Source organism: Centrocercus urophasianus, unplaced genomic scaffold (genome assembly GCF_019232065.1).
Source record: "Centrocercus urophasianus isolate 14NV4802_14NV808 unplaced genomic scaffold, USGS_Curo_1.0 seq_19, whole genome shotgun sequence".
In the NCBI taxonomy this organism is placed as follows: domain Eukaryota; kingdom Metazoa; phylum Chordata; class Aves; order Galliformes; family Phasianidae; genus Centrocercus; species Centrocercus urophasianus.
This window is the reverse complement of record NW_024884744.1, coordinates 20958575-20981095: the sequence shown is the minus strand read 5'-3', so window position 1 is coordinate 20981095 and position 22521 is coordinate 20958575. Positions and strand designations below refer to the sequence as shown.

Below are 22521 nucleotides of genomic sequence, written 5' to 3'. Positions count from 1 at the left end.
GGCTAAGTCGAATAGGTCCCCAGCTGCCCCAGAGAGAGGCAGAGCTCAGAGCTGGATGGAGGGCTGGTTCTGCTGCCCTTTGGCTGGCCAGCCTCACCTGCTTGTGTCCTGGTACTGCAGTCGCTGGAGTAGTGTCTCAGAAAGGGACAGCTTGTTGACATCTGCCACCCTGGAGTTTTCAGGGAGAGAAGACACGTCCTTCGTCTCGCTGCCTGGCAATGCCATGAGGATGTTGCGTGGGGGCAGGATGGGAGGCGTGGGTACCTGGTCTGCCAGGAGGAAGGGACAGGCCCAGTTACCCCAGCACAGCAATGTAACCTTGTCCCCCCTTCCCACCAGGAGCACGTAGTCTGCACCGCAGTGGCAGTCACTGTAGAAACCTTCCGAAAGGCCTTCAGTTTCACAGCCGGGAAGCTCAGGGCTCAATACTGGCTCAGTATCAGGGGTGTCAGTGTTGTGAGGCCAACACCGCTGAGCCACCAGGCTTGGAGCTCACGCACAGCCAGCACACGCTGTGCCTCGCAGCATAACCTCATCCGATGTCCCAGCCTCTCTGTGATTGTCCCAGCTGCAGAGCAGCCACAAAGGCTCATTAGTTATTTTGAACAAAATGCTTAAAAAACACAGCTATACCCATCCATTACCATTATCGTGGAGGTGTGCTGCTGGGGCAGAATGGATGAAGGGGCACGATGGAGTGAGCACCAGAAGCTGCTAATGGAAAGAAGTGGACAGCTAAAGCGGGCAAAGACAAATGGAGAAAACATAATCCAATACAAAGGGGCCAAGTACTCTCCTTTGCCCTGCAGTCATTGAGTGGAACCTGCAAAATGTTTTCCTGCCCTCCCACATTGCTGTCATCCTGCCTGCTCAGCACACTACTCCTCCATCTCCTGGGTTCCTCTCCATCTATCCCAACCATGGTTGTCTTTCTTTTCATGCCTACTGCTCCACGCCTTGTTATGCCTGTCATGCGTAGCTGGTTGAGTTGTGAGCTTTAGTTTGGCTATTTCCCAGTGGTGGGATTGTCCCATTGCTGGTTGGTGCTGACCCACCGCTCCTGCGCAGAGCTGTGACCCACAAAGCCACCACAGCAATGAGCAGCAGCATGGCTCAGCCATCTGCAGACAGAGGCATCTCTGCAACTGTGTGTGTGTGAGACCGACTGACACCTGGGAGCCCTGCGTGGTTCCAGAAGGATGGCACCAAAGGGTCTATAAAACTAAAATCTGCCCATAAGCAGCCCAGCCCAAGTGCCGATACCTCTTCATCTAAAGGCTCTTAGCCTTGGCTAGGACTTCATTCCCTGCTGCTTGCTTCTCTGTATTATTTTTGCTGCAGTTCCCTCCCCCGCTCTGAGAGCAGATTTAGTGCAGCTGGCCAAAAAAAAAACAAAAAAAAAAAACCAGGAACATCTTTCCTGAGCAGCTTTGCAAAATTTTGTTCTGTTTCTTCATTAGATATTCAAGGCAAAATTTTCCAGCTCCAGAGAGCCATTGGTTTGTACAAACGTATGCAGGCACACCAATCTGCTTTAGTGCAGACTGCCCCTCACAGGCACTGCGTCCGTCAGACAGGTTTTGTTGAGTGGCACATCATTTCCAGACAGACACTAGGACAGGAAGGATGGCTCTGTGGGCATGACCTTCCCCTGGGAGATGGATGACCTAGGAAAAATCCCAGGAGCGATCCAAGTGACATTCATATACCATAGTTGGGATGATGCCCATCACAACTCTTCATCGTACATCTGCCTCCATACAAAGCTAGACTAGAGCAAGTGTCAGGCTTGGCCTCAGCCAGCAACAGGGTGGGCTTCTTACCAGCATCCTCCTCTGGTTCGTCGGCAGCCTCCTCCTCCTCTCGTGGCACGGGGTATTTGAGGTGCCACACCAGCCCCATGTTCTCTTTCTTGTAAAATTCTATCAGTTCCTCCAAGTTATCAAAATACTTCACAGGAACTCCCTCTGATGCCTGAAACAAAACACAGACGCTGTCGTGGTCTGGGATTTCCAACCGCTGAAGTGCTGCTCTTCACAGGAGGAAAAGCAAAGTCTCAGGGAGAGAAAAACCCATGACTGCTGTCCAGAGAAAGGCAGCATGGCTCTCCCTGCCCATCTGACTACAGGCTCTGTGCAGAATGACTTCTGCAGTACAAACAGAAACAGATATGCACACACGTTCCAGCCAGTGTCAGCAATGGCAGCTCCCAAGGCTCAGTGAAACAAAATGGAAGAGCTCTCTCTCTTCATTCAGTGTGCTTGGCTCCAAAGCAGAGGGAATCTTTAAACACAGAGTTCTCCCACATTCATTTTTGCATTCCCTCTCCGACTGAGCTCAAACCCCCAGACTGTGCAGCACTTTGCAGCATGCAGGCAGAACTCTCCTGTGAGATGGCAAGATAAACACGCCTAAATCTAGATGCTGGCATCCTGTCCCTTCCAGATTCAAAGGCTCAGAGCTATATTCAAGTGACACTGCCATGGCAAAAAAAAAAACTCGGATGATTCCTTCCAATACTTGAAGGGAGCGCATAAACAGGAGGGGGAACGGCTGATTATGAGGGTGGGAAGTGATAGGACAAGGGGGAATGGTTTTAAACTGAGACAGGGAGGTTTAGGTTGGATATTAGGAGGAAGTTTTTCACCCAGAGGGTGGTGAAGCACTGGAACAGGTTGCCCAAGGAGGCTGTGGATGCCCCAGCCCTGCAAGCATTCAAGGCCAGGCTGGATGTGGCTCTGGGCAGCCTGGGCTGCTGGTTGGTGACCTGCACACAGCAGGGGGTTGGAGCTGGATGAGCACTGTGCTCCTTTGCAACCCAGGCCATTCTATGGGTCTATGAAGATTTAGGAAGCCAGGGACACAGTGAGCATCAGGACAATGCTGCACTTGCCAGCTGCATTTTAACTATGACTAAACCTGCTTCTAGAACTAATCTCAAGAAAGGGATTCTTGCAGAGAGCAAAGACAGAGATAAGGCCTAGACATCTTCAGAGGCAAAGTTTTAGAGCAATTACATCCATACGTCCAAAATTGCTGTGAACAACTGGCTGCAAAAACAGAGCTCTAATCCAACTCTGAACTCCTTGACCCACTGGTTGGGTTTGCCCAATCTCTCATTATCTCTTAAGTATTAAAAACTAGAGGTTAAATAGGAGAAATGTTGGCATAACTCTTAAGTGAGCAGAACACAGAAAACAAAATGTCTCCAGCAAGTCCTAGCAACAACAGCAGCATTTGTTTTTAATTCTTCCCAAAGAGAAAAATCTCAGACCAGAAATTAGGACAAAGTTTTCAATGCAGAACCATGTCTGAAGTGCCCTCAAAGCCAGTCATCAAAACACCTCTCTTTTTTAACTACACCTGCATGTCTCTAAAGGCACAGCAAGAAGCATTTCCATAACAAATACACAATCCCTGAGAGCTGTGCCTGCTCAGCCTCCTGCTCTGTCTCCCAGGTGTTCCTGCAGTTATTAAGATGTATTATTCTTGTTAGCTAGACAGTTCAGCATTAAGGCAACACATAGGCAAACACAGGATTATGTTTTGGTTTTGCCCTGAGCTACCCTGGAGGGCACCTGGGAAAAGGCATGAGGTCCCTCATAGCCTAAAGCACACAGAGAGCAAAGAGACTGGTGTTGCCGTCTGCACCTTTGCAGGAAGAAAGCTTTGCTGTCTGAGCTCTCTCCCACTTCTCAAACTCCTGCAGCCCACCCCCGCTCCTCCTCTTTCCAAACCTGTCTTCACACTCCTACTCCTCTTCCCAAAGACCTCGCTGCCCGCCTGCTTCCCTGGGTGGATGGGGTGAGCATCCCTCTCCTGCCCCAGTGCTGCCAAGGGTGCCTGCAAGGCAAAGAGTGCCTCTGCAGGCCAAAGGGAAGGGAGAGGAAAGGCTGAATTCACGCTTTTTTGCTGCCGAGGACAGTGCAGCCTCTGAAACCGTCCTGGTCTCTGTGGTAACCAGAAGAAGCAGCGCTTTGTGTACGGCCTCCTTCCTCTAACACAGTGCACTGCATTCCAGGAGCAGACCAATGCCTGTGGTCCAGCACAGGTTCCCCAGGCAGGCCACAAACCCCAGCTCCCGTGCAGGGACACAAGTGCAGAGAGTTTCTCCCTCATTTCTGGCTGCTCTGGCAAGCTCCAGCACCCACCATGAACACTAACCCTGCCATCTCCTTTCACAGGGACTACAGGGACCTGTGCCACCCCAGCCCTGCTCTGAGCTGCACCCTGAAGGGAGGCAGGCTCCATCACGGCAGTGCTGGCTGCTCTTACAGCCCTTCCCCAAGCACTCAAAGCAAAAGGGACCGACTCTCCACCACACACAGTCAAGGTAAAGGACGGCACTTTATGGTGCTGCTCAGCAGGTAGCTGAACGTGCATCCCGAGCGGCTGCGCAGACAGCAGGAGCTGCAACAGGAAACGGAACGGTGGGTCAGGGGCTGCGACCGGCTGTGGCCAAGAGCTGGGGGAAAGACGGAGAGGTTTCGAACTCCTTCAGCTCCCTCTAAATGTGGGGGAACCCCAGGGCCCTCCCCGACACCGCCAAAGCAACAGCAGCCACACAGCCTTGCTGTGCATCGCAGGGATTTGAGAGCAAAGATCACTGGATTGTTCTCGCTCTTTTTCTTTTGTATTATAATTGTTATTATTTGCAAAGATCTCAATAGAGGAAGCACGTGGGAAGGGCTGTGCCCCTCCGGCACAGGAGTGCCCAACAACCCCCTCCGCCTGTTGCCTGTGCTGTGAAAAAAGCTCTTCTCTCTGCACAGATACACTGTCTGACAGTGAAAGCAAGACTGCACAGCATTTGCCTCTCCCCTTGGGGAAAGGATGAGAACAAACCCTGCATGACAAACGCTCGTCACGTTGTCCAGCACACAGCTGCAAGGTGTTTGGGTACCACGGGACGCACAAGTGCTGTGTGACCCCCCACAGCCACAGCATCGCTGCGAGGCACGGGGTGACAGAGCCCTCCTGCAGCGGTGTGTGTCCCCAGCCAGCAGGTGAGTCTGCAGAGCCGGTACCTATGGAGCATCAGTGTGATGCAGAGAGCCCATCTGGGCTGCAGTCACAGTGTGGGCTGTGAGGTGAGCCTGCCCAAAGGCCGGTCAGACCGTTTTCACTGCCAGTGAGCAAAGCAAAGCAGCATGCAGTCAGGACATGAGCTTTCCTCAGGCTTGAATTTGCAGATAAGGTTCATAGGTTAGGGAGGAAAAGCAGTGGTGGGTAGCACAGTATCAGCACTGTGTTGGCCAGCATCTTGTAGAGAACATTAGTGAAAACCAGACCAACGGTGCACTCTGAATAAGCTTTCTCCACACAGGAGGACAGCAGCAAGGCAAAATGGAGCCTTAACTCCATGCAAACCTGCTCTCGTGTTTGAGATGGGGAGCAGAGGCAGAACGGGGCAATGCAAACCAAGCGAGCAAGATGGGGCAGCACAGAACAAAGCTGGAGCCACCCAAGCAGCACCCAACAATGAAATCCACTTCCCGCCCCCCCGCCTCCATTTAGCAAGTAACTATTTCCTCTGGGTTATCACAGGATAGATCTTGTTTTAATTGCAGAGTGAATTGTTTCAAGTCATTAGAAATGTGGATAGCGAGTGTCATCTCCACAGCAACACACCACATCCCCAGGAGATCCCGCAGCTCCCAGGACACAGGAGCAGAGCTCCGCTCCACGGCACCTCGCTCTGCAGTGATGCCTGCAAGCACCTCCGCCCTGCACAGATGATAGCCACAACATATGGAAAGGAAGCACTGAGAGAGCATATGCAACACAGAGAACAGCCTGTAAAACAGAACTGCATGAAGGAATCTGGATAAGAGCGAGTCAGAAGCTGTGCAGCAATTTCATAGTGAGAAGATGCATCAGAAAAAGCCTGTGTCTTTCTGAGATCTATTAATGGGACTGTCATATGAGAGCCAGGAAGAAGCTGTCTTGCTGCACTTATCTGGGCTGCTGCACTCAGCCGGGGCGCCATTTTTTAAGGAGCATGTAAAAATACCAGGGAGAGTCCCCAGGAAAAATGTCAAAAGAAGAGCTGGAAAATGTGATTTACGAGAAGAGCTCAAAAGAACCTTTGCTATCTTCATAGCCTCCCTTTGCACACTCTCTAATAGTTTTATGTCCTGTCGCTAAAGCCTTTAATCACTGCTCTTTGGCTGCATCTTGTGGCCTTTTCCCATCTACTTAAATGTTCTGACAGCTCTCGTTACAGCTGATCATCTTTTCTTCCTTTATATCTGGTGTAAAAAGACCAACAGGGCCCAACATAAGTCTGCCCTTCTTCGTTCTCTCCAAGCCACGTCATCTGGCCAACAGAACACCCTGACAACACCGTGCTCCAAGCATGGAGACGCAGCTCTGAGCAGCAAACTTCAGGAGAAGCTGCAGGTGAACTACAAAGGCAAAGTGAAAACAGATTGAAAAGACGTGAAGCCTAAATGAAGGCAGGCAAGGAAGTGGTTAAGTTGGGGCTCATTACAACAACCGTATAAATAGATGGCACAGGAAGTCTGGGGCCCTCAGAAGGAAGAGGAAGTGTTTTCCTTTCCTGAGCCAAGGCACAAGGAGGAACTAGGAAACTGGTCATCTGCTTGCATTGCTTAAGTCCAGTCCTTTCTAACAAAGTGCCTTACACCAGGTACTTAAACCCAAATATAGGCATTACAGTAAGTTTTCAGAGTTATAAAACTGTTGTAAAACCCACAAAGTGAAGTGGAAGCTGAAAATCAGGTCGCTCCTACTTGGCTGTTAAATGCTGGCAGAAATTTCTTTTTTCTTTTCCATTTGAAAAAGAAGAAGAAAAAAAATTCATAGGTTTCCTGTTTCAGCAAACAGTTGTCATGGATTGCCTGCTAGCTAGGAAGCCTGTGGGGCATCTTTACATTTCCTTTTGGCTCTCAAGGAGAAGTTTGGTTACTGTGCCAGAGATAAAAAATAGCTGCTTACATCAAAGAAAGGCTGTGCCATAGAGAGACGTGGTCATGGGCATGGTGCTGATGGGTCAGGTCAATGGATGGACTTATGGGTCTTAGAGGTCTTTTCCAACCTTCTTATTTATAGATGAAATCTCACGCTGAGCAATTCATTTCACAGGAATGAGACCAGATAGGAATCACAGCTGGGAGAAACAGCTACTTCCCAAAATACAATCCGCCCAGAAATGTACTCTATTTTGAAAGTAACGCATGGGTAGGAAGAACATGGGTCTGGGAAGGGAGTGGGAAGGGAGAGGAGCAGTGAGCAGCTGAGCAAAGTGGGGATCCTGTGACACAGAGGGTCAGGAAGGGGCTTCAGTAAGTGTGGGACCCTGCGGGCTGGCAGGGCTGTGTGGACACTGGGCAGAGCTCAGGGAGGGGGGTGTTGGCATGGAACTGGGCAGAAAGGAAAGGATAAGGGCAGGAAGCCGAGGAACCTGGGCAAAGATGCTGGCAGGTAGCTCCTAAAAATGTATGAATTCTGGGAGAATGGCAAAGCTCCTGGGAGATACAAAAGCTGAGTAATGCTGGAGAGAGCTGGATGTGAACAGTCCTTGACTCCTCTGAGACAGCCTTCTCCTGTTCTGCAGGCAGCCTGGTCCCCATGCTTGGGTTTGCTCGTTCATGTTGCTTTTGTTACAGTGGCCTCTTACATTTAAAACTTTGGGTGAGAACACAGAAATCAGAAGAATTCTGGGGAAGTGAGCTTCAGAAGTTCTGAACGAATTATTGTTGGAAGGAAACAAGGAATTGCAATTTAAGAGCTATGCATTACTTCCAGATTGCGCTTCTGGCTGAAACATTGCAAACAAAAAAAAAAACCTTAAGTTAAAATGAGAAAACAGAAAAGAAAATTGCTGCTTTGTCAAGCCTATAATAGCCTTTCTGTTTCTAAAATGAAACGGAAAGATATCATTGCATATTGCCTCTACCATGGGCTCCACCTCTTTATACATAGTACCAACTTAAGAGATCCTGTACGTGAATTACTGGCGCCGCATCACAATTCCTTTCTCATTATGTGCATTAAAAATGGGAACATTAAGTGATTCTCACTCTTTCATACTAGGACACACAGAACATCTGTTAAAGCTCTGCACCTATTTCCTTGCTAGCTTGAAACAAGAGCATGAAATATGAATCCTCTTAATGCCAACTGTAGCAGGTCAAGCAGGTGCAAACGAGCATTCTTGCCTCCATTGCTAAGTGGAAACATGTAACTATTTCAGATACAGTGCAAATCTAGTTAAAAACCTAAACTCTTTCCGAATCTGATTCTGGCCACAATAGCTATCATTTTTTCCCACCTATAATTTCATGGAAAAGATTTGGGACAGTCTTTCATTCTGCTCGCTCTGTGTGAACTGTTTAACACTTTCTACATACGGAATGCGAGCCCCATTTGAGTTAACCTTAAAAAGATCCTGTCGTATCTGCCACTTCTCATCTCCTCTGGCCCTGCAAGAGTTTTCATCTGTGTGATTCCACCCAGGCTTCATTCTGGCAGCCCAATGATCATCTACGTTCACAGGTACAAAAATGCTCTCGTGGCAGAATTGGGACGTTTGCAAATTGAAATAATGTGTTCAAAGAGAAAGGAGTTTTCAGCAGAGTACAAACTCTGCATCCTAAAGCAAAACACATTAGAAGTTCCAGAAAGTAAAGGGCATAGAGAAGTTACCTTGAACCGCCATGATCCCACACTCAAATCCTGTTTCCATTCTGCTATGGCACGCCACAGTTCACACACGAAACATGGTAATTGCCAAATACCTAACTAAAATAGTTAGGTACAAGCTTTTAGGAACACCGAGTGGTTCATGGAGTGGTTTTTCTTTTTGGAATGGACTTTTAAGGTCACCTTGTCCCAACCCCCTGCTGTAGGCAGGGACACCTCCCTCTAGTCCATTTTCTCACAGCCCCATCCAGCCTGGGGCTAGTTATAAAGTGCACCAGCACCACATACGTGAGGTGGTCCTTCACACCAAATAACACATCCAAACTCAAGCTATCAGAAGGGATTTTATCAACACAGCACATTACGATCCAGCTTTTAACAAGAGACCCCTCCTGAGCAACCAAACCTTTCATAATTGCTCTGTGTTAGAACAAGGAAGATTTACAACAACAGCAAGCAAACGGCTCCACGATGGAACAGGAGGGGCTGGCATCAAATTTAGCTACAGGGTGCATGTCTGCAGAGCCACGGGGATCCAAAGCAATTTTTAGCACTTCTGAAAGCGTGTGGGTAGAACTGAAGAAAAAGTTTTGGAGTACATTTCTTCTGTGTAATTTGAACGCCAGCCCGGCGCTTTTTGGTTTTCTGCTGAAAAGCATCAGCTCTTTGAGTCAAATGAAAATTTCCGTTACCAAAAGAAGCCTGAAAACACAGGTTCTCAAGAATCAGTGAGGCAACCAAAGGCAGCGAATTTAACAGCCATCATTTCCAAAGGCAGTTCCCAACTGCTTTTCAGTTTTTCCCCCATTGGAAGGCAACCTCTTTGTTGCCCAAGGAGGCTGTGGATGCCCCATCCCTGCAGGCATTCAAGGCCAGGCTGGATGTGGCTCTGGGCAGCCTGGGCTGCTGGTTGGTGACCCTGCAGGTAGCAGGGGGTAGAAATTAGATGATCTCTGTGCTCCTTTTCAACCCAGGCCATTCTAGGATTCTATGATTCAATAAGTAACAGCCCCAAGCAACAGTGAATGGGGTTGGAAGTCCCACGAGAAGGAAATTTTTCCCTGAAACAGGTGAATGTGCATCTACACCAGCTGTGCCTGCACAGATTGGTCCTGCTCAACACTTTGGGATGTTCACTAAGCTATGTGGGCAGACAGTGGAGGATCCATAACCAGCTAATCATCTCTCTGCCTTCCCTGCTGTCTTCTGTGCTGAATGGATCCCTGTTTCAACAGACATCAAGCACTAAATATAGCTGAGCTATGTAAAATATCCAGCGGAAAATTAAAAGTAACACTAAAAAAGTTTTTCACAATGCACCACTAAAGCAAACATTACAGGCAGAACATGCATGTAAAACAGCTGCATTCTCTATGTTACACTGCACCAGTTTCTGAGATTGCATAATAAAAAACCATACAGGGATGCACAGATAAGAATGAGCATCTTAGTGTGACAATTTCCTGTATTCTGCCAGCAACATTTCTCAGGCTTTTAGCTACAGCAATTGTTTTCTATTGTTATGACATTTGGGCTGACCACTCACTCTTTATTTCAAGGGATTACCCCTTGTTTCATCTACCTATTGCATGAGCAAGACCAAACTCATTAATGCTTTCACAGAACAACACTGCAGCAGAACTGCTCAGCAAGTGTGGAGGTGACACCACGCCAAGCAGCCGGTACAACAGAACGTTGGGTTCCACAGAATGATGCCATGCAGAGGGACGTGGCAAGCTTGAGAAATGGACCCACGTGAACATAATGAGGTTCAACAAGGCCAAGTGTAAGGAGTGCTGCACTTGGGTGGGGGCACCCAGCCCTTGGCAGGGGTTGGGAGTGGGTGAGCCTTAAGGAGCCTTCCAACCCAATCATCCTGTGATTGTACAAATCTAACCTGAAGAAGCACTCTTGTTTAACAAAACCCACCAAATGCAAACAGGAATTCCTCAAATCTTCACCGTTTATGCTCCCCCTAACCAGTATCTCTGGGATAAAACTGGATGTGAAGCTGAATTTTTTTTTAAGCTCTGCTCCCTGGAATTGGACACAACCCAGTGTTTCTATTTTTGCACATGCAGGGATGTGGCACTCAGTGAAGCTGAACTTCTGGAAAGGTAATGCAATGCCTTTGTGAAAACCAGCACTTTCTCTACATATGTCTTCTATTGCAGTCAGTCACAAAGCACAACTTCTACTGACTGCATCAGGTCACTGCATCCCTGCCAAGTTTGGAACATGAGCTTTGACCCAGAGGTACCTGCAAATTGTAGTTCAGGCTCAACACAGAGCACTGCCAGCTCATGGCCATCTTGGCCATGCTTTGTCCAGGAGGCTTTGTGATCCCAGCTTCGATGGGCATTACTTCAGCATACTGGAAAACGAAAGCTTTAGAAGAATGGAACCAGAAGAAGGGAACTAATTTCAGTGGAGAACCAAGATGGAAAACTGCCAGAAGTGATGACCTGAAGACAGAAGTTGGGCACCTTCTAGTAGTTCTCACTCAACTACCATCCTTCCTTTCAAACGTGCTCGCAGAAGTGGTTGATTTGGAATGAGAATATCTACAGGGGCGGGCAGAGCTTCCTACACAGGGTTTGATGCTGGAGAAGGCTTCTATGACATTGGAGACCGGCCACTGTGCCCAACCCCCAGCCAAAGTGTCAGGCCCATTTTTGTGCCAACAGCAAACTCAAGCACTCGTGTTTGTGCACTCATGTGTTCACAGCAGGACCTGAAAGATCCCATGGGGCAGCAAAGAGCAGCTGGGTGCGTGGCCGTGGGTGGCCAAAGACTTTCGAAAGGAAAATAAGGTGAAACGATTGCTCTTATTAAACAAGAACTGCTGAACCGATTGCTCTGTAACAGATCTAATCTTTACCTTCCCAATCTGAAAATATTTTGCATCTATATTTTCAGGAAACTGGAAACATTCTGAAAGGATTCCAACTCAACAAAAGCTGGATATGGTTTGTTTGTATGAAGAATTTTGTATACCGCGGGATTCGGCAGCAGGAATGAGCATGTTTCAGGAAATGCCTTGTGTTTTCTTATTAAATCTGCTTCTTTCTGGGTTATGGTTGTTTTTTTTTAAGCCTGCAAAATGCATTATGTTTATTCCTACCTCAGATGCAACGGCGGAAAGAACATTTTCCTTGTATAAACAGATTTGGATACAGTGCAGGGACAAAGCACACAGATTCTGCTAAGCCCTGACTGCCAATTAATTTCGGTCCCACGTTTCAAGAGTGTAAAGAGTTCCACAGATTGATCTAAAATCAACGTTGGAAGATACTCAAACTGGAGTTGTACCATTTTCATCAATAAAATACAGCTTAACATAATTAAATTACATATTTGAGCGTGGTAGAAATCCGCTTCCCCTATGTTTCAAGGGATCTTGCTCCTAATTATTCTCTGATTGTCCACTTGCCCCTTGTTTCTATGCAAGAAAAGTGATCATCCTAATTACAGCTCAGCATTTCAGTGCCAACAGAGTCCCACAGAAGCAGTAAGTTTTCAGTGTAATGGATGATATTGCCCAAGTAATTCAGGTAAACCATTTTCAGCATTAATCTTCCTTAAAGTACCATTATGGTACTTGCAGAATCTCACCATTCCCTACTGAAATACTCCATCCAAACACCGTACCATCCTTCGAGCAATGCTGCTTCTCCCTTCTCTTGCCTTGCAGCAGTGCAGGTGCAGCTGTCCTGCTGTGGTCCCCTGGGATGCAGCCACACACACACTGGCAGCCCACAGCCACACAACCCTGCCCACCAGCACGCACCTGGTGGCTGTTCAGGCAGAGCTGCACGCCCCTGGTGGGATGCTTGGACACTTCCTGCCTTTCAAATGATGCAGCAGGGATTCAACAGCACCCAGTGCCTCTCAGCTGCAAGCAGACCATGGATGTCTTAATGTCTCCATGCTACCTGCAAGGCGGACTTGTGCCTGCCCTGTCCTCATGGAGCCCGTAAGGCTTTGACATCAGTCTGAGTCAGTAGAAAGTAAGGCTTTGTATGTAATACAGAACTACAGAATCACAGAATGGTTGGGCTGGAAAGGACCTCAAAGATCCCCCAGCCCCAACTCTTGTCACTGCCCCCCCAGCAGCTCAGGCTGCCCAGAGCCCATCCAGCCTGGCCCTGAGCACCCCCAGGGATGGCGCACCCAAACTGCTCTTGGCAGCCAGTGCCAGGGCCTCGCTGCCCTCTGAGTAAAGAATTTCCTCCTCAAATCTAACCTAAATCTCTAGTCTTTTAGTTTAAAGCCATCCCCCATCCTATCACTGTCAGACCGTGTAAAAAGTCAGTCATAATCCTGCTTATAAGCTCCCCTCAAGCACTGGAAAGAATAAGTACAATGCACAGCTGGCAGCAGAAGCTCTAAGAGGTTGCAGAGTCGTGAAGGTGTTCACATCACCCGAAGGATCATGCTTTATCTCCCACTCAAAACAGCTTAAGTGCAGTTTCCAAGTAGACGGGTTTTGATCAGATACAGACAGAAGAACAAACTCCAAAGCAAACCACAAAATCCCTACCACAGAAAACCCTTTCTTGGCCTCAGCTGTCACAGCAGCACACCAATTTACAGTACAGTATCAAAGAAAGGGACAAAAACCCCAAAAGCTTTGCCCCTCTCTGCAAGGGGCCCGCAAGGGAGCAGGTGCTGCACGTGCCACAACAGCCACAAACTGCTTCTGACGTTGGTGACAACAGCAGTGACACCAGGAACTGACCTCAGCTCGTGCTCTTATCAGATTGTGCTGGCAGGATGGGCAGCTGTGTGAATGTCTGCTCACAGAGAGCAGGTTAGTGTGCCGGATGGAGCTTTTACACCGAGCTCCACCCTGCAGGACTCATACACTGAAAGCAGGATAAATTCCCCCCAGAGGCCAGGACAGCCCTGCAGAAGGTGATGGAGACTAGCAGCCCTCTCACTGCACGTCCTGTGCCTGTCTCAGGCAGAGGACATTGGTCTTTCTGACATATTTAGCCAATCCGTACACCAACAGAGTGGAAATCTGGACATTTTCCCCAGAATGTGTTTCTAGAGGTGGGTTGGAAGGGAAACCCTTTATCAGCCCTTCTGCTTTCTGGGAGCCCACGCTGCAAGGACAGCAGTAAGCTACAGTTTCAGTGTCAGTTGTGTGCAGTGAGTCACCCCCACTGGGCTGCCCCGCGCTGCTTGCACTGCACTGCTCATTTCCTGTTGCACACAGCCTTCTGGCAGAGCTGAGAACATTACCAGCAAAGAGGAGGGGAAAAAAAAAAAAGAAAGAAAGAAAAAAGAAAGTTCGATGATCACTAGGTGTAAAACTGTGCTGCCAGAGCACCTATCATTCCCACTGAAGTCAGCAAAAACTACTAGCAAATAGGGTCAGGTCCTCCTTTCGCAGCAAGCAGTAAGTCTAAGTACAGCATAAGAAACCTCTGCAGCAGCGGTGATTTCCAGCACAGATGTGCACAGAATGCTGAGCTGGCACCAGAGCAATGAACATCTCATCTACGCACAAAGCAGAGTGCAGGGAGATGTGAGCAGACCACTGCCAGGGAGCTGGGAAGCTACTGCACTCTGGGAAGGTGAAGTGGAAAGAAAGAGACAGGCAGTGACCTTCAAAACAGGGGTGTTTTCCATACTGTCATACAGTCTCTCACACAGTGTGAGAAGACGACGGCTTGCCATGACTTCTGACATCAAAGTATTCCATGGAAACTGCCAAGCCCTGAAGCAGGCAAAAAAAAAACAAAAAGAAAAGAAAAAAGAAGGGGACCAGAGCTGCTCATTGAGCAAGCAGGCTGCTCTCCTGCCTTAGCCAGGCATCTCTGGTGGCAACATTGCCATCTGTCCACCAGGACATCTGCGCACCAACCTTCCCACCAAGCACTGCAAGGTAAGTGCCTGATCCTGCAGACCTGGCCCACCAAGTCCTGTCATCTGTTACATGTGGGCACAAACCTAGACACAGAAACATGCTTCTTCCTCAGTGACTACAGAGGTACAAACTCAGCTTTAACTGCAAGCGGCTTTGAACACAGAACTGAAAGAGAGGAGATGAATGCTGATATACACACACATCTCCTGGACCTAGGAAAGCCAGCAGAGGACACTGTTTAAAATTAGTTCTGATAGCCTGATCCTACTTAACACATTAGGACTTAATTCCCTGTTAGAAAAAGGGAAACAGCAGCACTCTCCCTGGTGGAGATGCTAAGATGCCAAGGAATTCAGGTTGAGAAGTGATGAGAGTCCCATTAGCACATCAGCTCGATAGATACACGAGGCACTAAGTGACAAGTGTAGGAAAGGTTTACTCTCAGTGAATCCACACGGCAAGAGCTGACCACAGATGCCTGGTTTAGAGTGACCGAGTTGGGTGTTAGTTTGGACTTGTTATTTCCAAGGTTTTCTTTGCTACTCCTGCATTGTTTGCACAGTTACGAATAGGCTCATCCAGTTTCCAAACTTCCAACAATTCTGCATGAACTATAAGCAAGGGAAATTCCTGTCTGTTCCTACAAAGCACCCCAGAGGTTCTTCCCAGAGATGGGCAGGGAGCAGCTATGCTATCACAGGGGCAGCATGTTGCCACCCTGACATCCCTGCCCCCAGGCTGCTGTGCTACTGTATGGCTTCTGCTCCCTTCCTGTTTGTGGCCTGGTGAGACACTGCAGGCTAGCAGATAGATCTTGATGACTAATTGTTCTCAGGCTGGGACAAAGATTTCTATTCGCTGTAACAGATCCTCTGTTGCAAGGATTTTTGTCCTCTCTCCCCCTCTTCCCTGAGTAAGTTTTCATTGGCAGGATGCAGGTTGGATTCATCCAAGCTGTGGATCTGTTTCCTACATCTGGATGTCTCAGGTAAAGGAAGGAGGAAACTCAACAGCCCCAGGGAAAGAAGAGGGGGGACAAAAGCTCAATGACTGTAACCACTACAGATGTGGTTACAGTCAGACTGTGGTACAGATATGGCAGGCAAGAGGTGTTCCAGCCCTGGCCATGCTGACTGCTGTATGGCTGCTGCAGTGCAGAAAGTTAATGGCAGCTCACACTGCATGTCACAAAATGCTGGAGAGATGTATGCAAATGTTTTTTCATCAGTTTGAATGCAAAACCACACACCTCTGAATGCAAAAATGTGCACCTCCCCTTCTGCCACCTGTACTGAAAAGTGAACCATGCAAACAATAGCATGGAGCATCATTCCACCGGTGCCAGACCAGGCTCTAAGAAAAGACCATTGAAATCTATTCACCAGTACCCAAAAATGTGAAATAACTTGCAGCTTTAAAGTGGGAAAAAAATATGCCAAGGAGCAGCAGAGGGAGAGCTGTCATGTCACCAGTGCTGCACGTGTAGCTGTGATTTTACACATCTCCTGAACCTGCTCTCAGCATGAAAAACGACTGACAGACACCACCTGGATCTGGACAGGAAAGAGCTTCAGGAAGGAGCACTGTGCAAGCAAAAAAGGTCACACTGCACAATCAGAGCCCCTGTTTGGAGCCGGGCTGAGCACAGGATTTAGGTACTGCAACTCTCCTGTGCCTTTTTTTTTATTATTTTAAACCCAGACAAGAGAAGGATCTAGTGATTGCTGTGTCTATATACTACTTGGTCTGGTTCAATAGGATTTCACTTTTAATGGACTTTTTGCAAAATGTTAAACTCTGCCTATTTAGCAGCTTTCACATCCCTACACAGGAGAACCGTTCTTCCAAAATACAGTCCTTTAATATGCACAGAACAGTTTTTGTCTCTTACAGAACATAACAGACAAGTAAGCAAAGCTGTCTGGCCCAACAACGTACCAAGAAAAGCAGCCAACAACATGAAATCTGTAAGCCTCAATTACAACCCAAATCTTTCTCTTGCAGAAGCAGCCAGCCCCCTGTGTTGTGTCTTCCCAACATGAGTTAACAGTACCCTTTATTTAGCCCACCCTGATATTAAACCTAGAGCCCCAGATAAGCCAAAGGTACCACACCACCTCTCTGCATCACACACAAGAGAAATCCCTCACAATCAAACCACAAATGTCAAGAGAATCACATAAATCAGTTTGATTGCATTTCTGCTAGACTGCATTTCCTGAAAAAATCTAGTGGATTTCAAAAGTTTTCACTCAGAAAGCCCCAGCAGAGACCTAGTATTGCTGAATTCACTGGCAGTCCAATAATCTCTTCCTAGAAACAATGAGGATACGATTAATTGCAGCCGCCGCAGAATGAAATCACACCTCCAGCTCATTCATAAACCTTGACCAGCACTTGAGCTGCCCATTGCTACAGCAAAACGAAACACTGATTTCTCACGGCTGCAGCACTGTTGAACAATCATAGGTCTGTCCTGAATAACAAGGCAGACTGGTGCAAATGGGTAGCACAGGTATTTCCATTTCATTCCTGATAAAATCCATGCCCACTTCTCAGGGCTGTAAGAGACCACACCACCCCTCGCTGTTTCATGGTCTAGACTGAGAAAACAAGGCCTGAGAGGTGATAAGGAAGGGAAAGTGGCTTGCTTGCAATCCTACAGCAGAACAGGAATAAAATGAAGATGTGAAACTCCTGCCCTCAGTCCTGGTACCTTCTGTATCCTAAGGCTACAACTCAGTTTGCATTTTCTGAGTGTAAGTCAACTGTGTGGTGACTTTGGGATGAAAAGACCCACAATGTACTGACCAGAAGCCAGCTGTGGGGGAAAAAGTATTCCCTAAACTGAGGTTTTCAGTTACCTAAAACATGGCAGTGCCACTGGACTGGGGACCAGCAGTGTACTGGCGTGGGGCACTAGTTTCACTCCCTGTATCCTACTGTCCTAATGTTAGAACCATTGTGAAAAAACACACAAGCAAGTAATACTAAGTGCATCTTTGTGGGACTGAATGATTCACAGCGTGGCTTACCTGGACAATCAGCCTCTTTTCTTTATCAGGCAGAATTCGGTAGGTATAAACACAGTTCCGAAACCTGGAACAGATCAGAGGAGATGCTGTTAGACTGCCCCCAGAGGGAATTAATTGCACCATAACACCCCACCCCATGAGAGGAGATACTGCAAGGTCCCTGGACACGTAGATAGTTTCATGCAAAAGGGTTTTAAACATTTCTCTCCATTTCCCTCTAGCCTCCAAAGTAACATCAGCTGTAACTATTGTTTTGTCCCAGTTACATTCAATTAGATTTTTATTTAAGGGAGGATAGAAGAGGCTTTTGCCCAGTGAAACGTCACATCAACGTGCAAGAGCCCAAAGGCAAGGAAGGAAAGCCTCAGCTGTAATGTGGTAAGCATGACGCTCCTCAGCAGCTGCTGAGCTCCAGGGAGCTTAGAGGGGAAAGCTGGCTGAAAAATAGACTTCTACCTTTTCTCCAGTGAACAACAGATTGTTCAAACCCTTCAAGCTAACTGCAAAGTGTTCTGTTAAAACACACGGTATGTCTTTAAGCCAATGAAGGACGCTAGTTTCAACCTCTTCCTCTCAAAGGAAAACCTGGAATCCATTATCAGATCCTCCTTGCCTGTATCAGAGCCACTGCATTACACTCAGGAGCATGGTGAAATGCAGGCTGAGGTCAGCCCTCCAGCTAGGGAGATCAATGAAACAACCACACCTCTTCTACAATAACATACATACACTTTTCAGAATCAATCCAGGCAGGAGAGAGAAAGAGAGACCACGAGGATGGTAGGGAGTCACAGAAAGCAATTGGAGATGAAATTATTCACAAATCAGAGCTGACTTTTCTTGGGTGTTTGGAGGATTTGCTCATGTATCCATACAAACCTCTTTCTAACGGCATCAACGGCCAAGAACACAGAACTGCCCACCGAGCTTCAGTAAGCAATGCAATACCATCCCATAGGCACCTGCTCATCCACAGCTGAGGAGCTGCTGTACCAGGGAGCTGGAAGAAGCCACGGGCACAATCCTGAGCATCTTAGGACTGCCACAGCTCTGCTCATTTCACTGAGCCCAGAGCAGACAAGAGCCAGAGGAGGGTATGCCCCCAGGGAGCTTATAGGTTTTGGTTTTATCTGCCAATGCAGTTCTCTTACACCATTTCCTCCTTCTGATACGCAAACAAGGGCTAAGCAGAACTGCTCATGCAGCTGATGAGAGAAAACCTTTGTGAGTGGAGATTATGGAACTGATAAACAAACCAGCTTAATGGTGCTTGTGCCAGAGAAGGACTCTCCATGAAAGTTCCCATCACACAGGGTCTTATGAGGCAGCTGGTGTAACACTTGTCAAGAGATTGCAGCCGGAGTAGTAGAAAAGCAAGCCAAGAGCTGCTGGATAAGATAGGATCAAGGAGGAGCACTTTGTAGGATCAAACATGGGTCCCTCCTTACAGCCCCTTAGTTTAGTGCATGTGGATGGAGAAGGCTGTGGTGTGTACTTCATTTTCAGCCCTCAGCCTTTGACTCCTCAGAAGAACTGCCAGGCTGTGTGGTCCCAATTTCTCACACATTTCAGGTCCTCCCTAGAAACTGGGTATGAGTTCAGAATTGCCTTATTGCTGTTCAGCCTAGCTGTGTGTATGTGTGTGGGGTGGGGTAAATACAACATCTGCCTGAGTTTAAATGTGTCCCCACGTACTTTCTGATGTTTGCTCCATCAGCCAGCTAGCAGAAGAAAGGGGACAAGGCTTGTGCTTTCCCTTTCCTCTCCTACTGACCCTCACACACGGGTGACGATGCGCATACTGGAAACGTATTGGAACATGTTGGAGCCCAACTACAACAAGGTCTGTCTAAGCATCCGATGAGTGATGCCATCCCCTCAGGGTGCTGGAAATGGTACCTCCAAGGAACAGCCCTCCTGGAGGAAGCCAAAGCTGCACCTAAGGCTGTGAGCTCTTCTCTAGAAGCACTGCTGCTCCTGCCTTCCCCTCAGCTGGGTTAGCCCATTGCTTCTCCATCAGTTGGCAAGACTAACAGTCTGGGCTCAGAGAAAATGGGGAGGAAAGTGCCCTCACTTCTTGCCTTTTATGGGGCAGCGTGACCAGCAGAGAGAGCGGAGGACAGCAGAGCTGGGGGAGGAGCATTCCCTGCTCTCTGCTGAGCTCAGCACTGCTGTTGTCAGTTTTAGAGGAGGCAGGAGGGGTTCTGAAAATGCCCTGCAGATACCCCTCCCTTACTGGTCCACATCTACACAAGCCCTATTTTCCCAAAGCAGCTCTTCAAGAAAATCACTACTTCGGTCTATAATAAAGCAATCACGATTTTGCTGGATGCTAACAGGTCTGTACAACGTGACACTTCTTTTTCCAGTCAAATTTCACAGGGTTTTGTTTTCCTTCCCCATGCACAGTGACTTTCAACATAATCCCCTTTTTGTGACAGCCTCCCGTTCCACCTCTTTCTCTCACCTTGTCTCCAGCCTCTCCATTCTTCAGACAGGAGTGACCGAAGCACTGCCAACACCTTCCAGTCAATAACACAGCTGAAACCCACACATCTCCGAGGAATTTTCCAGCTTCAGGAAAGCTGTGTGCTTTGTCAGGATGAAATTCAGAGGGAAAGACTTATTCACTGCCTTTAACCCTTTCTGTCCACAAACTAACTACAGGCCAGAGTCAGCTGAAAGGATGCTACTTATGCTGACAGCAGTCTGCGGGCCGATTCTCGGATGCTGAGCTGCTGCTGACAGACCCAGCTGCCCTTGGCTGACAAAGCTGGGTGCTGTTTCTTTAATCAAACCATTCATGTTGGCCACCTCAGAATGGATTTAAAAACATAACCTTTGGCTCCCAGCTCAGAAAATCCTGGTCATTATATTGTTCCTATTTCCTGATCCCATGTCTCTCAAGCCACAAAGGCTTTCAAAGTTGGCTGCAAAAACATTTACAATGGAAAAACTTATGCAAATGCACGTTAGCAGACATTTTTACGGCACCTTCCCTTTCTGCAGTCTCCACCACCGCTTTGTAAAGACATCTTTTGTGTATGTGTGTGTGTGCTAGTTACAAAGCAAAGCATTTGTACGAAAAATGCTCAATGGAAGTCGCTGTCTATTCCAGTAAAATGTTCCCTGGGTGGCAACTTGTGCCCTCAGCCCTTGTCAGAACGCCTGTGTACATGGAGAAGCTGCCCAGCCCCATGCCTTCTGCCAGAGACAGCCCTCGGCAGCAGCATGTGGTGTCACCAGAAGCCTGACCTCAGAGACAAGCAGTTAGACCACGGTTATAAACGGCAGCACCGCCTCCACTGCTGCAATAAATGCACTTTCAGAAAGAAGCTATACTGGGAAACTTACTTGTAGTTTCATGGGCAGAGGGGGGGACATAAGTTGTCATTTATCCAACAAGGATCTGACAGGCAGAACAGGGTCTACAGAGGCTCCTATGGTCTCTCCAAAGCAGAGAGTGACTGCCTTATCCCCTGTAATGCCGAGTTCAGTCCTCAGACTTTGCTTGCTGCCTTCAGCCTCCTCTGGCCCTGCAAACCCAGGGCAGGTGACCCTTTCTCTGGTGCTCAGCCCCAACCCAAATACAGCGGCAGGGCTGCCAATGCATCTCTCCTCTCCCTATTTCCTACATGACAGCATTTACCCCATGAGCCACGTTACCAGGCAGGCAGACTCACTGCTGTGCTGAGTGCATCGTGCTCTGCTCCACGGACTTATTCACGCCATTTGCTGAATGGGACACAGCACCATGCAGGGTGCTGAGTTAAACACACACTGAACCAGAGCAAGAATGTCTCTCAGAGGTACCGAGCTGGGCGTTTGTGTTGTTACATGTAAATACATGACCCAAGGGGCAACCAGGCTCTAAGAAGTCAAGAGGTTCTTTTATCTCAGAGTGCAGCGACGTTACCTTTGACTGTCCTTTTGGATCAGGGGCATGAGCAGTGCAAAAGGTACAGCAGCAGAAGAGCCTGCATTTGTTCAGCCAGCTCCCAACCCTACCCTGTGGCCCAGCAGGTGAAAACCAGCCATGCTTTGCTTCCTAGGAGCACAGTGGCTGTTAGGGCGTGGGGAGTAACCCCTGCATGAGCAGGGACAAAAGTGCCCGCGTGAAGCACCAAGATCAAAGTGTACTTACAGCACGCAGAGTGCATACGCCGAAGCAATGGACTCACTGGCCCGCACAAGGAAGCTGCCATCCTTGCCTATTTTGGAGAGCAGGTCTTCGGCTCTGGAGCGAGTGATGTTGCCGTGGTACCAGCACTGATCCATGGCTGCAGCTGGAGGAAACCAGAATGCCAGTACAGGAGCTGCCAGAGCTGCCTCTGTGTCTGTGTGTAACGATCAGGCAGCTCCAGCTCACCAGCTTCCTGTTTCAGTAGTACAGAGAGGGAAAGGAAACTCGGCCGCGGAGAACTTCCTCAACTCAAACAGCTCAGAGAGTGAGCATGACACGTTCCTGCAGCTCCTGCTCTCTCTCCATGCTGCAACAGAAGCGACTGGTGAGCCCACATTCCCTGCCTTTCCTTTCATGTCTCTGTATTCTGCACCAAAACCCCACATGGGGGTCCCTCCTGCTCCCTCACTAATTCAGTCCCACGGGTGTTGGTGGTTCACCCTCCTATTTATGGTCTCTTGCCAGACCCTCTGTGTTTCCATTTTTTTCCTGTCCGTCAGTCCTACCATGACAGGTCTCCATGGGGAACAAATAAATCCCAGACTGGCTTGCAAACAACCTGTGCATTAGAATCCTTAGCAACGACTGCCTCATTCCAGCATTGTCTGCTCCTCACATCTAGCTAGGGGTTCAGCAAGGGACTTGAAAGATCCAAATAGTAATAATAATGATAACAATAACAAATTATCTCCAAATTATCTCTGTGCACAAAAGCAAAGCAAGATTTGTTTGGAGAGTTATTGACAAAAGTTCCCTGT

General features: G+C 48.1%; 1 protein-coding gene across 2 annotated transcripts in view; it reads right to left on the bottom strand.

The window, feature by feature from the left end:
- Positions 1–21957, bottom strand: part of INPP5D (inositol polyphosphate-5-phosphatase D) — a 45119-nt gene extending 23162 nt beyond the window's left edge. For both annotated transcript variants that reach the window (XM_042820662.1, XM_042820663.1), the window contains exons 1-4: positions 21725–21957; positions 17581–17644; positions 1824–1974; positions 98–269 (exon numbers count right to left, since the gene is read on the bottom strand). In XM_042820662.1, coding sequence (XP_042676596.1) covers positions 98–269; positions 1824–1974; positions 17581–17644; positions 21725–21858 — 521 coding nt within the window. In that variant the 5' untranslated portion in view covers positions 21859–21957. The remainder of the gene's footprint in view (positions 1–97; positions 270–1823; positions 1975–17580; positions 17645–21724) is intronic.
- Positions 21958–22521: the final 564 nt, after the last annotated feature.